Below are 16,994 nucleotides of genomic sequence, written 5' to 3' on the forward strand. Positions count from 1 at the left end.
TTCATAAGAGTTGCCTCCCATCATGATGGCTGTGGGGGCCAGGCTGGAAGCAAGCCCAGGAGTCTGAGGGCTCTGCTATTTCCAAGACCCTTGGGCTTTAAGGGAGGTGGTGGTTGAGAAGGTGACAATGGTTTGAACCACCTGTAAAATCTCTTCCTCTGTTTCTCCTTCAGGGTTATTTTACTTCTCTATCCAAATATTAATATAAATGTTATTGTAAATATAAATCTTAGGAATGGTATCTTGATGTTCAGGAATGACCCACAGGACTCTCTTCCATTCACGTGCAGGTATCGTTGCCTGAATGTTGGAACTGATGACCTTGTGCTTGCCATCTCTATTGCTCTCTAAACAGCCAGTCCGATGGTTTATCCCATGGAGGCGGCTGTTTGTGCTCTTAGAGGATCAGTCTTTAAGATGGGCAGTGCATCTCTTGTTCTCACCATATGTTGAGAAATTGTCATTGCTATGTGACCCATCTAGCATTTCTTTGCATCATAAACCAACTCCACTAAATGTGCCAGCTCTGACCTTCTGTAGAGCTCTTTGTACACACAGTAAGATCACTGTTAGCAAGTGGAACACACACACACACACACACAAATTTGAAGAAGTTGCTAACATTCTGTAGAAAATGGTGGCAGTATCCTTGTGGATGTTCTACAGGAAAATGTACCTCATAAGGAATGAGGATTACATCTGGTGTTTAAAATGGGAGTGCCAATAATGGGAGACTTTGGCTGATCGATTAGAATGGTTAGTTGACTTTCTGCCAGCAAATATAGAGCTTATCAGTGGGTTGTGGAGTGCTAGCAAGTGTTAATAGTTTGGTGTTTGGTGTGTTGACTCAGTTCAATGAAATGTTGGTGATTTGCAGTATTATGTGAGTTTTTGCATTTCCTTTGGGACTCTTCTCCCCTATGACCTTCACTGGGGACCAATATTCCGCTGCTTATCGTCAGCAGGTCCAAAATGAATCTTAAGAAATGTAAATCACTATTCACCTCCTATTTGACACTTAGTAACTCTTCTCTCGGTATAACCCCCACAGCCTTTTAGGAGAAGTTGCCTAAGGAATTGGAATCATGGAAGGAGTATTTACTGGGAGCCTGGGGAGAGAAATGTCCAAATAACAAGTGAAAGAAAATCAGGAAGTACTTTAAAGAGCTAGCTTCACGTTCTTTACAGAAAGGGTAATCTTTAAATGGAAAGGGGTCACCCTTATTAGATTCCTAAAAGACGTCCTGCTGGACTCTGATCAGCCTTTTCTTCCTAAACTCGATGTTGAATGCAATTGGCTTTTGCAGGTAATAAGAAGAAGCAGTGATGAAGAAAAGCTCCTCTGCCTGGTTCGCCAGCGTGCAGGCCACCACTGCCAGACAGCTGTCATTGTCATCCTCATCTTGGCTTGGGAGGGAATTCCTCATCTCTTGGCTGACACATTGTATCAAGAGCTGACCCAGAGTCTCAACAAATATGGCTGCCCAACCACCAGGCGCTGTGCACTTAATGAAGAGTAAGTGATATCTGTGGGCTTTCTCTGAGCAGCCTGGGGATGGCTTGTGTAACTAACTGGATCGTTGGTAATACGGTAGTTTGACAGAAGGACACCGTTCTTACTTTGCTAGTGACAAGTGATGGTGCAGTGCAGATGTTGTGCAGAGTTCTTCAATGTGCACGTCATGTGTTCCGCATCATTGACCCTGACTGCTAAGCTTTGTGGAGGCTGCTGCTTTTGTGACAGTGCTTTGATGGCAAAGGAGGAAGCTCTGGATAAGTTTAGCATTTCAACATTGAATTTGCATTTACTACTTTGAATGAATAGTCATTTGGTGAAAAATTGATGTGTGTGTGTGTGTGTGTGTGTGTGCGTGTGTGTGCACTCTTCAAGTCCTATGAGGTTTTGTCAACACTAAAAGTAAACTAGCGATTATTGTTTTATTTTGTGATGGTGATACTCATTTAAATTTGATTTGGGACAATAGCCGCAGTTTTATGGCTCCCCATTTTAGCTCTGATACCTTAATCAGGTGATAAAAATTCTCAATCAATCAAAAGAGGAAGTATGGAAAAGTATTTGAAAGCTATTGAATGAAGCAAAATGACCCCAGGTCAGAAGCTTATTTTAATTAGGCTGAAAACTTAGTCAGTGACCAGCTTTGTGTCCATCATGTGGCACTGATTGGAGAGACTCGTCTCTAGAACTTTGGCAGCCATAAGATTAGGTTTGTGGACATCTCAACCAATGAAGATACTTGTCTAAAGTGTGAAGGAATTATTTTGCATGTGGTAGAGAGCCTCCTCAAACTAATTAAATCACAAATCCTTAGAACAATGAAGTCTTCATAATACTGTTCTCAGCAAAATGTGCTCTGGCCACCAAACTACCTAGTGATAAGATAAAAGATTCTCATTTCTTCCAGCTACCCTTAATGGCAGTGGAAAGGCCTCTAATCAAGGACATGTCTGTGCTAATTGTTCCCAAAGAGAGTGTTGTGGCTGCCTAGAAGAGAGATTAATTAAATGCTCCCATGTAGCGTACAGGCAACTTTGGCCACAGATTTCTCAGCTCCATTTTTTATGATCTCCAACCTGCTTCTTCTTGTGTTTGTTCTAATTTCCTAGGTCTTCTCTTCTGAGTCCTCTTGAAAAGCAATTGAGCATTTTAGCTCATCCTGTCATTTTGTCTTCTGATGAAGCCTTCTCATTTCAAGCATCTTACTTATCTCCTCTCTTCTTGGTATTTTTTCCTTTCCTACTCCATGCTTCTAACTTGCTTAAAATTTTTTTCCTCCACAACTAGAATTGGTTTCTCTCAAAAATAAAAAACCCTCAACATTTAATTGACTTGTTTGATATATGGAGATCCAGTTAGTTTTCTTTTACCTTCTATATTTTCAAAGCATATATCTTAACCCTAGGAATACCACCATTTTTGCTTTGCCCTATTTCCAGTTAGCCATATGATTGGAGGTTTTTTTCCATTCTTGAAGGGAGAAGCCACATCATGCTACTTATTTTTCAAGATGCTAGAACAGCCCTTTCATTTCTTCATACTGTCCTTCTTGCTCTCTAAAAACTTGTAATTCCTAATAAATATCTGTAAAGCTTACTAATTATCTGCACTTTTTTAAATGGGTCTCACTGGACCAGATTGTGTTTTCCCAGTTCCTTATTCCACAATACTTTCTTCTTGTTAGAAGGGAAGCAGCTTGTCATACATATGAGTGAGAATATAGGAAGTGATACATTTGGGGTTTTTTTTTAAGTCACTGGTGACAGTTATTTTTCCATGGCAGCCTAAAATTTATCACTATCTTGCTCCCATTAGCAGCTACTTTCCTAACCTTTCTTGTAGTTGTAATATTGAATTTGAACTCTTCAAATCTGCGTGGTTTTCTTAAAGATTGCCATATTTGCTGTCAATACCAACTTGGGAATTCAGAAATATTGGTTGTGGTGAGTGGCATAAACTCTAAGCTATTGTGAAATACATTGAGCTTTCAACACAGATGTTTCAAGGGTAGAGATCTCTTTTCTTTTTCTTTCCCATCTTCTCCATTCCCTTCCCTTTACTTCTGTCTCCTCTCATGAGCTTTTTTCATCTTTGTGTCTTAATTAAGACCACGATAGACATAACGGGTGCCAATGAGCTGCTGACTCTGAGGCTTTGGGAGCATTTTGCATGTGATTTAGTGATTTAGGCTGATTTCTTGTGTTCTGTATGCTTCCCTCATTTGTTTCCCTAAATATTTAAAGGAATGAAACTTCTTCGTGTGTGTTTATAAGTTTGAGTGATGGCTTAGGTCTTGAAAAGTTACAATTGTAATGTCAACCCTACTTCTTACCACAATTAGACAGTTGGTGAATTCTGAGCTTTCCTGTAATGGGCGAATACAAGTCCACAGTAGCGTCTCAGCCTGGGGAAAGTTCTGGGCAAAAATTGAATGGTTTCTTCTCCACTAGACAGTGTTCTTTCAGGTGTTAAAGGCTTTTCCCAGTCCCTATAGCCTCAGGCTGAGAGTGTTTTTACTTTTACAGATTGTGACATTTCTCATTTACAATACTTGAATTTCAAACTATGATCTTGCTTTTGAGGCAAAGCTGAGCTGAGACTAGTGGGGTAGGACTGGCATGCTCCTGCCTTTGATTAGAGCATTTCTTATGACTTCCATAAGGTAGTCATTTTCTCTGGACCAATGTGTTCAAAGCCATTTTGGGATGTATAATTTCCTGGCTGAAGCAGCAAGATACTCAGAGGGAGAGGCAAGAAGCAGCAAGTACCAGGCTTTTCAAGCCATTGCCACCAGCTCAACTACAACCTCCCCTCGGACCCATTGATGATGGCCCGGGACCCAGAGCCCTGGAGAAAGTAGCGTCCTTCCAGACCGGCCCACACAACCCTCGTCAGGGGAGGGAACGTCGTGGAGAAAGGACCTACCGTACTTGCTGCCACCACCAACTGCTCAGAGCACCAAGAGCCCTGGACAGTATGTGTCTTAGACTGCTGGCCCTGCTTCCAGCCCTTCCCTGGAAACACACCTACAGTGATTATCCAGACAAGTGACCCTTGTGGAAATGAAGAGGCTGACAGCAGCCTCCTCAGCTCCCCACCTCCCACCTCTCACATCTACTGAAGAGCCAGAAAAGAAAGCTTTCACTGTCAGAGTCCTTGGCACTGTTGCACAATTCAAGACCAAAAGTGGATATGGTTTTATTGGTGAAAATTGCCCTAAAGATTCCTTACTACCTGCTTTGTCACTATACCCTAAGGAATACTGGGCTCTGCCATCTCATCTGTGTCGGAAACATTCTCTGTGTGTTGTCTCTCCCTACTCAGATGTGAGCTCAGTGAGAGCAGCCTGTCTTGTGTCCTCAGCACTTAACACAGTGATATGTACATAATTACCCCCTTTAAAATGCTTCTCCATTAATTCATTCATTCATTGTGGAGTTTTTTTCTCTTTTGGTCCAACTCAATGTTCATTCAGCTATTTTACCTTGTAAATTATAAACTGGTTTCGTGGGCTACTCTGTTAATCAAATCACTAGATTCAGACTCAGAGGTCACAGATTCAAAAATAGTCTCTGCCAATTTCTTATTACCTGTATGACTTTAGGCAATTGATTACTTCTCTGAGCCTCAGTTCCTTCATTTGTAAAAGGATGGAGATTGGACTATGTGGTTTTCTAAAGAAACACTTCTTGATCCTTTCTGTGCCATAGACTGCTTTTGTAGTTTGGTAAAGTCTATGGACCCTTTTCAGAAATGATGTTATTAAATAAGGGAAGGAAATGCTAAATTTCAGTTAGAAGTGAACAAAAATAAAATTATAATTTCCCCCTCCAAGGTTATGAACATCTTGAAGTCTCCCTGATCTAAAGGTCCTTCCAGCTCTAAACCCATGATTCTACCAATATGTAAAGTCCAGAACTAGAGATGCCATGAACTCAATTAGCTCAACTTAATTCTGTTGAATTAAACCTCTAAATAGGGCAGCTTGCACCCCCAGAACACTTTCTGGGGTCCACGGTAACAAAGCCAAGTGTAAGAAGAAGACTGAATTTGGAGTCAGGAGGACCTAGGTCTGAATGTTGACTTTACTAATACGTGAGTTTTACCATGTTATTTAACCTCTTTTGCCTCTGTTCCCTCATCTGTAAAATGAACACATTAGATTCGATGACTTCTATAATCCCATCCAACTCTAAATTCTATGATCCTAGTATCTTTGGTTCTTCCATTTGGCAGCTGGAGGGAGGGGTGGGGAGGGGGTTCCTCTTAAGTTCCTTCAAACCCTGGATTCCAAAGTTTTCATTTATCCTTTCTGAAGCAAATGGGCCTCTCACAACCAGAGCCTGTCTCTTCTTGTATTAGTCAGGTTCTGTCTTCCTCTGACTGCTCCTGCAAGCATCCAGAGTCTCCATCGCCAGACTTACTACAAAAACAAATCTTCCTACTTCTTTTTCTCTTTCTTGTCTTTTCCTCCTTCCCCAGCAGCATCACCTTGTCTCTCTATTTAGAGTTAGGTGCAGGGAGGAGAGGGGAATCACTCTAATGCCTGCTAATCCCTAAATAAGCCATTCTCACATTTCACAAGAGTACTTCAGGCCATCTCCTCCTTCAGTTTTGGAATAAACCGTTTAGAGACTGCACACCCTTAAACTTCCACCATTTCCTCCTTCTGAATTTTGCTATGGAATGTACAAATAATCAGTAGTCACTATGGAAACCTTCTCATGTAGATGAGCAGATTTTTTTTCTTCAGGGATGCCTGACTTTTTCCAGATGAGGACTAATTTTCCAGAGAAGCCTCAGAAGGCACTCAGGGCCCCTAGCTCAGAATAGGCCTGTTTATAAACCAAAAACTTTGACCAGTCAGCTATCATTTTTAACAAAGTTGTTACTTCACTTTACTTAATGTTTCTTAGTCACCCATGAAGGCCTAATAGTTAAAGGTACCTCCCATTAGATAATGATACATATGTTGGAAAAATATACAGTGTGGAAGTTACTTGGCTCTGTCATTGGGAGGAACTGGATGTTGGGTTCGTTTTTTGTTTTTTAATTTTTAAAACACCTTAATTTTGGAAAAGTCAAAATAATAGTCTCATTTTAATATAGTCAAAGTCACCCATGTTTTTAGTTTCTGTGGAGTTTCTTTTTTTTTTTAGCTTTTATTTAGTATTTTATTTTCCCCCAGTTACATGAAAAAAACAGTTTTTAAAACTTTGAGTTCCAAATTCTCTCCCTTTCTTCCTCCTCACCCCTGTCATCGAGAAGGCAAGCAATTTGATATAGGTTATACATGTGTAGTCATGCAAAACAGATCCATAATCGTTGTGTTGTGAAAGAAAATATAGACCTAAAAAAACTCAAGAAAAATAAAGAAAGTAAAAAAAAAAGTATGCTTCAATCTGTATTCAGACACCATCAGTTCTTTCTCTGGGAACTGATAGCATTTTTCATCATAAGTCCTTCAGAGTTGTCTGGGATCATTGCATTACTGAAAATAGCTAAGTCATTCACAGCTAATCATTTTATAATATTGCTATTACTTTGTACACAGTACATTTTACTTTGCATCAGCCCATGCAAGTCTTTCCAGGTTTTTCTGAGAGTATCTTGCTCATCATTTCTTGTAGCACAATGGTACTCCATCTTAATTACGTACCACAATTTGTTTGACCATTCCCCAATTGATGAGCTTCCCCTCAGCTTCTACTTCTTTACCCCCAGAAAAGAGCTGCTGTGAATATTTTTGTACATATAGGTCGTTTTCATTTTTGTTTTTTCTCTCTTTTGGGATGTAGACCTAGCTAAGTCAAAGGTTTTATAGCCCTTTGGGCATGGTTCCAAATTGCTCTACGGAATGGTTGAATCAGTTCGCAACTCCACCAACGATGCATTAGTGTTCCAGTTTTCCCACATTCCCTCCAACATTTGTCATTTACTTTTACTGTCCTATTAGCCAATCTAATAGGTATGAGGTAGTACCTCAGAATTGCTTTAATCTGTGGAGTTTAAGTTAATTCATTTGAGAAGAGTCATAAAACCCAAATATGTCTTATAAATTATGCCTTACTTGTTGTCTATCAGCGCTTCTTAAACCAAGATGGTAACCCCATTTGGCAATAGGGAAAGGTCTCTGCATGCACAGTGACCAAAAATTAATTAAAAATCAAATGCGTAATGAATCCAAGGTGTTTCTAGTAGCACCAGTGTTGCACCAAGCAACTTCACTGCAACCTTGGTTCTGTAAAAAGAAAATCACGTGCCCTTTGTACTACATATGCTCTCAGGCCACACGCAGTGCCAACCATGCCTGCTGGAAAAGGGGTCAGGAGTAGGAAAAGTTTAAGAAGCCCTGGTCGAGGTCACGCGCTGCCCGGCGTCACCTGCTCATTACCTTGTAATTACCCGTCTTGTAGTCGCACCTGTGCATGCCAAGGATTGGATCCAGACACTTGCGGTGCGTCCTTTTCCTTTGGGTGCTCCTGGAGCATGTATTTCAATGGCTGCAAATTTGCAAGAAGCAAGAACCCCAGAAGATTCCGACTCATTGCAGATGACCCCAAAGAAGTAAGTTCTGTTCCTCAATCTTAATTAGGGGTTACTTTTGTTATCTGAGACTAACTTACTTATTAACTTAGTATCACAAAACCATGGAAATTTGAAGCAAAAAGCACAAGTTAATTCATTAAATGATTCTCTAGTCTTCTCTTATGTTGGGGGGGAGGACGGTTGTGTGTGTTTGTGTCTCTTCCCTGTGCATATTCAATTAGCAGTTCCCAGAATGTTGTCTTGATGAAACAGAAGTTAGAGAATTCCTACTCTGTGCAACAACAGACAGATCAGACCTTATTTTAGCCTCCCTTGCTCATTTTCACTGACCCAATTAATTTCCAACACCTCAGCTGATCATAACACCTGAATCACAAGAGTCCGTCATGAAGTGGTCATGAATTTAAGGAAGTATAAAATAGAGAAGAATGATATGGAATATGGAAAGCTTTTTATTTAAGAAAAAGTGAGTAAGAAAGAACCTTGTTATGTACATTTCTGCTTAACATGGTTTAAACCCAAGTCACCATGAACTTAAATATAGAGAGAAATGGAAAGGAAACCCAGAGCAGGTGTATACTTCTTAGATGATGTAAGGACTTGGTAAATCTGTGCTGCTATCTAGAAAAGTGTTTCATTTCCTCCTCATTCATGCAATATTTGGGGGCACTTCTGTTGGGCAACAACTCCACATAGAGTATTTGATGACCACAAAGTGCACTCTGGCAGCACCTCCCCACGAAAGGATGCTCTGGGTGCCCCTACGTCTCCACCCCAGGCCTACACCGAGAACAGGCAGAGTGTGCTTTCAGGGGATCCAGAAAAATTCTTGTGACATCCGAATGTTGCTATTTTTAGAATTAATGCAAATTCATCCGTAATTCTAATATCTTTGGGTGACAAGTGCATCTTTCTTAAAATGACCTCAGCTCTTAGACCCATAGAATTTTAGAGCTGGAAGAAACCTCAGAGAACATCTAAATCCAATAACTTCATTTTACAGAGAGAGAAACTAAGGCTTGGAGAGATGGAATAATAAGTCTAGGGTCACACACTGAAATAGTGGCAGGTCTGGAATGAAAGCCAACATTTCATGACTCTTGGCCCAATGGTTTTTGTCACTCTCACACTTCTATCATAATCTTTCCCGTAAAAGTAGCATCCCCTGTCACAAATTTACCTTCTTTTCAGTCCCAGCATAAAGCCAGATGGCAAAATGAAATGACTAACTTCCTCGCTCAGTGACATGGGGGCTATGAGCGGTAAATGTAAGTCACAAACTGCCCAAGATGCAATTTCCCCCGAAGAAACAGTGCAAGTGAGTTATGGTTTGACTACATTATTGGCAACAGAATTGTTTCTACACTGCTAGGATGGTTCATTGTTAGAGACTCTGCTGCCAAAAGCATTGAAATTGATGATCATCAAAAGGTAATACAGAGTGGCAGATAGGAGCAGGATGGAACACATGACCAGTTACTAATTGTGCAAGAGAAGCAGTGAAAAAGATATCACCAAAGAAGCATATGGTGGGGGAAAAGATGGGCTGGTCACAAAGCAAGAGTCTAATTGATGGGTGCAAGACAGCTCTCTTGTTACGTTGGTATTCCCACAGTGTCAAGAGAACACAACAAAAACCTGTTGCACTGACTCGGTATGGCAAATTTGGAGAAGTTGAACAGGAATTGTGGAGGATGGGTTTCAGTCTCCACTGTGGGAAAGAATACCCATATTGATAAGACAGTAGAATAAATGGAGTATTAAGGAGTGATTTCATTGCTATTCAAGCGTTTGATAAAAGCACCCATGCCAGGTATTGTTTTGGATCCTGTAGACATAAAAGGAATAATGATTCACCCTCAAGGAGCTTATATTCTACAGGAGGAAACCATGGTGCACAGATAAGTTAAAACAATATGACTACAAAATAAATACAAGTAATTATAAGAAGGGGCTACTAGGTGGTGCAGTGGATAGAGTACCAGCCCTGAAGCCAGGAGGACCTGAGTTCAAATCCAGCCCCAGACAGTTGATACTTACTAGCTGTGTGACCCTGGGCAAGTCACTTAACCCCATCGCCTAGCCAAAAAAAAAATTTAATTATAATCGAAGGGAGAGTATACAGACAGTTGGGAGAATTAGGAAGGGCTTTGTGCTGACAGTGGTACCAGAGCTCCTTTGAAGGATACTTAAGAAGATGCATCTAGCTTTTTAGCTGCCATAAAATTTGATTTTGTTATCTATATTAAGCAAAGTATGTGAATTCTTTTCATTTATTCACAGCCTAAACTGAAGGTTTTAAAAATTAAGGAAAACAGAAAAAAATCCTTAAAAAGCTACCACTTGACTTCTTGTCATAAAATGAGGCGAAGGGGGATCAAAGGCCCATTTCAGTGAGGAGAGAGCAGAGGCTTCACTTTGCTTATCATTAAAATGAGGGGGCTGGGTCAAGCAACCTCTGAAATGCCTTCCCCCTCTGAATCATATGACGAACTAAGCTGTACTTTACTAGTATCTTGTGTGGCAAGGAAATCTGCTAGAAAGGGCACCAGGGGAAGGAACTTCCTTTAAGCTCCTGCTTCAGTGCTTCCTTTGTGACCCTGGGCCTTTCATTTGACCTTCCCAGGCCTCAGAATCCTCATCTGCACTACCAGCACTCAAGAGTTAGTATGAGGAAAATGCAGTGGGAACCATGAAGCATTATGGAAACGGGAGTTGTGATTATCCCCATCGCTATTGTTGTGGCTGATTTTTCAAAGGAACGAAAGAAAACAACCCAGTGATGCTCAGGCTCCTGACCTACCCAAAATTATCTATAAATGGTAGCTGAAACCAGAAAAAAAAAATCAAAGAATACTGAGAAACAACATACAGGTTGCACTAAACGAATTAGAGTTAATATTGTTATAAAAGTAAGTTATGGAGGGCTGCCATGCTTTCCAACAGAGCACCCATTAATGCCACTGTCAGGGAGTGAAAACCAGACTGGCTGGATTTAATGGGCTTACTTAGAATGGCATTTATGTTTAAATATATGAAGTGATTCACTTTACTTAAATCATATCAGGAAATGCTTTCAAGACCCAAAACAGAAGCTTTTGTAGATTGGTTATCACGGCTTCTTTTCAGCAGCCACTCTCATGGTTTGTAAAGCACTACCCAGGAATTCCTCTGTATTCACTACCTTGTTCTCTTATTCTTCTGACTCTGAAAAAGGGATTACACTGTAATGCTAAATTGCCTTAATACTAACTAATGGAGGGCCTTGTTTACAAAAATCTGCTCAGTCTGATCTTCGACAGAATTGAGCTGATCGCAGTAAAGGTGTTATTTTTTCCAACACTGCTAGAAGAAAGCTCTTCTTCGTGTTGAGCTTCCAGTGAAGGTGACTAGACAGGGATCTCTGTAGGCAGAATGGGTGGTAACATGAACTCTGAGCATCCCTGAGGTTCCCTGAACCTGCAGGCCAGAAGACAGTGTGGCTGGATCAGTTTGAGTAAGACCCAGAATCGTGGCTGCCAGGGCCACAAATGCCCTCTTCCTGGAATATCTTCTCCTAGAATAAAAGGTCAAAGGCCTCAGATCAAACACTTGACACTTACTAGCTGTGTGACCCTGGGCAAGTCACTTAACCCCAACTGCCCTAAAAAAAAAAAAGAATAAAAGATCAAAGGGATTAAACATTTGGGGAGGAGAAGCATTGCCTACTTCGAGACTGATGTGCCATCCATCATCAGTGAACAATTGATGCATATCATGCTTTTACACAGGAAGAAAGCCTGGAAAGTAATTTACAAACCCTCGCTACAGATGTTGCTCCTGTGTATAAGAAGCTTGCCCCGGACGCCTTCCAAAATCAGGTGGGTCTTAAAGATTCATGCAGAGACAATTATGCAATGAGAATCCACTTTTAATATACTTCAACCTCCTACATTTGAACAAAATCCTTATTAACACATGCGAGTTAGGAAAAACTCACCAAGTCGGACTTCCTTTTTAAGATACTTCTCTTGGACCTGTTTCTAAGGCTTCCAATGCTTTTGCCTTCTGGAATTGTCCTCCACTCAATTCTAATGACTGACCAACATCAGTCACTATCAGACTTTCCTAAATTGGAATGAAAATAACTTTACTAAGAAGTGGTTTTTTTATCTATGTCCAGCAGGGCTGTTTTGCATTTGATAATAAAATTATTTTTCTCAACAAATCTGTTTTTGCATTTTCTACTATTTTTACAGGTCAGAGTAGAGAGGGGTTAAGAAAACAATATTATAGAGAGAAGGAAAATTTAAAGAAAATGAAAATAAGAAAATCAGCAAAGAATGAAAATGTGTAATTGCAAACAGAAAAACAATGAAGATAAAAGTAAGAAGCTTAAAGAGCACCATTAAAGAGGCAAAGCCTGGAAAGATGAAAGCAGGAAGAAAATAATCTTGCTGATATATAGTCTTTTAAAAGAATTAGTCTGAGGGAAACAAAAAAAATGGAAGCAGACTAAGGAAGAGATAGGCAGAGCCATATTTAGAAGGAGGAAAAGGTGACGTTAAGGAAGACAGAAAATAAATAAAAAGCAAAGGAAATAGTAAGTTAAATGCTTTTATTTCATGGTAAATATTATTATCCTCTGGGTTTAAATGCATTGACTGTAAACCACTTTGCATCCTGGCTCATGAACCTTTCTGTTGATGACAGGCACATTTTCCAAAGTACCCACAAAATGGGTGAGCGTGAGATTCACTTGTGTGCTCCACTGTAATATTGCTGTCCTTCCTGTATCATAATAATAACTGATATTTACAGAAACTGATTTGAGCATCACAAGAACGCTGTGAGGCAGGTCCCTGCCTATTAATTCCATTTAACAGAATATCCAGGCAAAGCTCACAGAGATGAAATCATTTGCTTGTCAGATCTCACAGTCCCTAAGTGCTGGAGGTGGCATCCAGAACCAAATGCCTCTTGTTTTGGAGTCCAGCATTCTTGCCACTACCCAGAGAGGCTCCCCCAGAGGTGCCTCTCTTCTCTGCCTTCAGGCGTAACAGCCACTCAGCCTCTTGCCTGAAAGTCTGGTATTGATAGTCCTTGTTACTATCCCCCTGAGTGTCCTCAGCTGCCCTTCTTATACTTAGAAAATATCTTCCAAAATGCTGCTAATCTAGTCATTATTGTTTCCTACAACACAGATGGTAAATGTACACTATGTTCATTTGTTTGTTTTATGCAAAAAAGGGGGTTTTTTCTTACTAGTGATAAGGCAATTCAGAATTATTCTACCATGAAAACTAAAGTTTCTTAATGCCACTTCCAGATCATTCTATTGACCTTATTTTCCAGGTAGAAAATGAACACCTTGGCTCAGATTGCCGTCTTGGTCGCAAGGATGGACGTCCTTTCTCTGGGGTTACTGCCTGCATAGACTTCTGTGCCCATGCCCACAAAGACACACATAACATGAATAATGGAAGTACTGTGGTATGTCTAAAGCAAATTATCACATTTTTAAACTTTTTTTTCATTTTTAATCTTTTTTTTTAATTAACAAACATTCATTTTCTTTCCCATTCAACCCTCCTCCCCTCACCCACTGGAAAAAGAAAGGAAAAAAAAACAACTTGCAACAGATGTACATAGTAAAGCAGAACAAATTCCTACATTGGCCATGTCCAAAAATGTCTATCTCATTCTGCATCTTGAGTTCATTCTCTATCAGGAGATGTGTAGCACAGATAATCATCGGTCCTCTGGAATTATAGTTGTTATTGCATCAATTAGCATTCTTGAGTCTTTCAAAGTTGTTTGCCTTTACAATGTTGTTGTTACTGTATAGATTGTTCTCCTGGTTCTGCTCATTTTCACTCTGCATTAGTTCATACAAGTCTTCCCAAGTCTCTCTGAAATTGTTACTTTTGTTATTTCTTATGGCACAATAAAGAACATTCTGTTACTTTCCCTGACCATAATTTCTTCAGCCATTCCCCAAGTGATGGGAACTCACTTAGTTTTCAGTTCTTTCCTTCCACGAAAGGAGCCGCTATAAATATCTTTGCACAGATGGGTCCTTGTCCTATTTTTTTTCATCTCTTTGGGGTATAGGCCTAGTAGTGATATCCCTGCATCAAAGATTAGTTGAGTGACTTTGTGGGCATAGTTCCAAACTGCTTTTCAGAATGCCTGGACCAGTTCACAGTTCCACCATCAGTGCATTAATATGCCCCAGCAAACTCTTTCCCCAGGTTGATTGCTAGTCATTTCTTATTTGTGTTGAAGTTCTGACAACTTTTTTAAGCACTCAGAAGTCATCAAAAGCTATTCAAACAATTTCATGATTTCATTCACTTCAATTCAACAAACGTTTGTCAATTGCCTACTATGTTCATTGCTCTGTGTTCAGCGCCAAGGTTATAAAGACAAAAACACAAAATAGCCCCTCTCCTCAAGGAGCTTATGACTTCAAGAGGACTGCTAACATGTACTTGGAGATGGCAAAACACATTTCTTTTGCTAGCAAGGGCGCATGTCGTGACTTTTTGTCTACATTATACTGCAAGAAAGTTATCTGTTTAAACTAGCCTTTGACCTTAAAAGACCTGTTGTGATGTCTTGGAAACTGAAAACCCTTAACTTTCTGTGGATGGAGTGATGCACAAATCCAGAACAGAAGTTTGTTTTGCCAACTGGTGTTACCTGTTCTCATTGTTTTCTCTGGATTCATAGCTCCATCTATGTGGGCGCTCCTTCCACTGTGACAAATTGAAGCCCCTCCACACTTGATCACCTTGTGCAGTTTTGTGCAGTGCTTTGCCATGAATCCTTCATGGAAGATCTACCCAAAGTGCTGGAGGCCTTGGTCTTGACTCTTTAGTATCACAATATAGTAATGGACCTCTTGAGCTGTCTCTGTTTCTCATTTTTACCATATGATCCCATAGGCATGTCTTGAGGACAAAGAACACGAGGAAGGTCTTTTCTGCCACTTCTAGTGGAGTGCAGATGCTACGATCACCAGTAATGATTATGGTTATCGTCGTCATCCTTTCCTCTTCTTTGGAACCTTTTTAGGTACCTGGACTAGGTCATCTCTTGGGACCACTGCCCAAATATGCTTCCTTCCATTGCCCAAAAGGTCAAATCCATACTGGCTGCCTTAGTAATCTTTAAGATAATCATTTTTGGTGTTTGCTTCTAGGAATTACTCATGAACAATGTTAATTATTAATATAAAGGGTGGTTTCTACCATGAAGTTCATTATAATCTGCTTTCAAACCAAAATGTTAGTGAAGTGCCTGGATAGTGAATCTAATTGTGTTGCTTTGGCTGACATACCACGGCATTTCCTCTGTCTGGAAATCATTTAGAGGGAGGTTTTCCAGTAGCATCCAAAATCTTAAACTATGACTTTTTTTTCCTTTGAAAACCTTTTTTTTTTAATTGAATGGTAAAATAATTGTGATTACCATAAAAATGTTTTTGGTGTATGTGACAGCTCTTCTTGGCCATTCAAGGGGCAGACCACGAATTTATGAATGTGGATGTTGGAATCAAAGATCCCATTGGCAAAGGCTAAGGTAACACCAGGAATCATTTAGTTGAACTTGAATTAATATGGTCTGCTTTGTGCAGAACATTTTAAAGACACTGGGATAAAAATATCTGGAAGCTTTGATGTCATTATGCATGAACTCATGGTGAGGATCTGCATTTATCCTTAATGGTTGATGTACATATGTATGTATGCATGTGTGTGTGTATACAGCTTTGAAAACAGACAAAATGGAATTCTCATTCACTACAAAAAGGTTAAGATGGACCTAGAAGGAGGCAGACAGAAAACTTAGTGAAAGTCAGGCAGTGGTCTGTAAAGAAATTTAATAAACTCTACCTGTTTTTTCTTCACTTTTTGAAAACTTGTCCTGGAAGTGCGTCTGAGTTATAGAGAAATAAGTGTGTTTGCTATGGGCAGATGTTGGTTGACGTCTTTAGCCAATTTATTTGGAGATGAGTAGGTATGATAGGTAGGACTTTAAAAGAAAAAAGTTGTATTGCAGCCTTTTATTTTTACGTCACAGTCATTCCCTATATGCTCCCTTCCTAGTTTTCCTCTCACCCCAGCCCACCCTGCCTAATGAGCCTTGCCTTCCAATAAAGAGAAAGGAGGAGATGGGAACAGAAAAGAATGAGCATTTATTAAGCACCTACTTTGTGCCAAATCTTCCTGACTCCAGGCCCAGCGCTCTATCCGCTGTGCCACCTAGCTGCCGGAAGAATGGGCTTCTTTTCTCATCTCTTCTGAGCGGCCAAAATTGGTCATTACAATAACACAGTGTTCAGTTTTGTTTTATTCTTCTATTCATTTCCATTGTTGTATTCACACATGTTATTTTCCCGATTCTGCTTACTTTACTCTGTCACTTCCTATTTGTTTCTTTATTTCTCCTATTCATCATTTCATTCAAGTGTCACGATTTATTTCACATTCCCTGATCGATGGCAACCACTTTTTTCTTTCTTTGCTACCACAACGAGGTGCTGTATGGATTCTTTTGTATTCTGGGGGCCTTTATTTCTACTTGTTATGTTTTACAGTAGGCTGTCACAAATACATAATGTTTTGAAAACTTTTTGTAAGGCATAACATCTCTCTGTAAGCTGACTAACTTTATGCTTGCCAAATGATCCTTAATGTCAGATACAGTGGATAATGTTGAATTACTTACACACAGGTGATTCACGGGATAGCCGCGAGTAGAGCCAAAAGCAACAAGGAATCCCACTAGAAAAGCAGCCACAACCTGTACCCAGGTGGAGATCCAGCAATCATGGCAGCCCGGTGCTGCCATTGGTTTAGTCATGTCACAGCCTTGGTACTAGAGGTCATTGTTTGCAATGGACTAGTGGTTCTGGCTTCCAAGGCCACAGCCCCTGATCCTG

At 40.1% G+C, this 16,994-nt stretch overlaps 1 protein-coding gene across 1 annotated transcript in view; it reads left to right on the forward strand.

The window, feature by feature from the left end:
* The window catches only part of TET1 (tet methylcytosine dioxygenase 1), a 208,981-nt gene that overhangs the window by 166,353 nt on the left and 25,634 nt on the right, over window positions 1-16,994 (forward strand). The window contains 4 exon segments of the mRNA XM_078150750.1: window positions 1,308-1,516; window positions 7,933-8,083; window positions 11,836-11,925; window positions 13,400-13,537. Of these exon segments, the coding sequence (XP_078006876.1) occupies window positions 1,308-1,516; window positions 7,933-8,083; window positions 11,836-11,925; window positions 13,400-13,537 (588 nt within the window).

This window comes from Phascolarctos cinereus, unplaced genomic scaffold (genome assembly GCF_003287225.1).
Source record: "Phascolarctos cinereus isolate Bilbo 61053 unplaced genomic scaffold, phaCin_HiC Scaffold_3;HRSCAF=262, whole genome shotgun sequence".
Classification (NCBI taxonomy): domain Eukaryota; kingdom Metazoa; phylum Chordata; class Mammalia; order Diprotodontia; family Phascolarctidae; genus Phascolarctos; species Phascolarctos cinereus.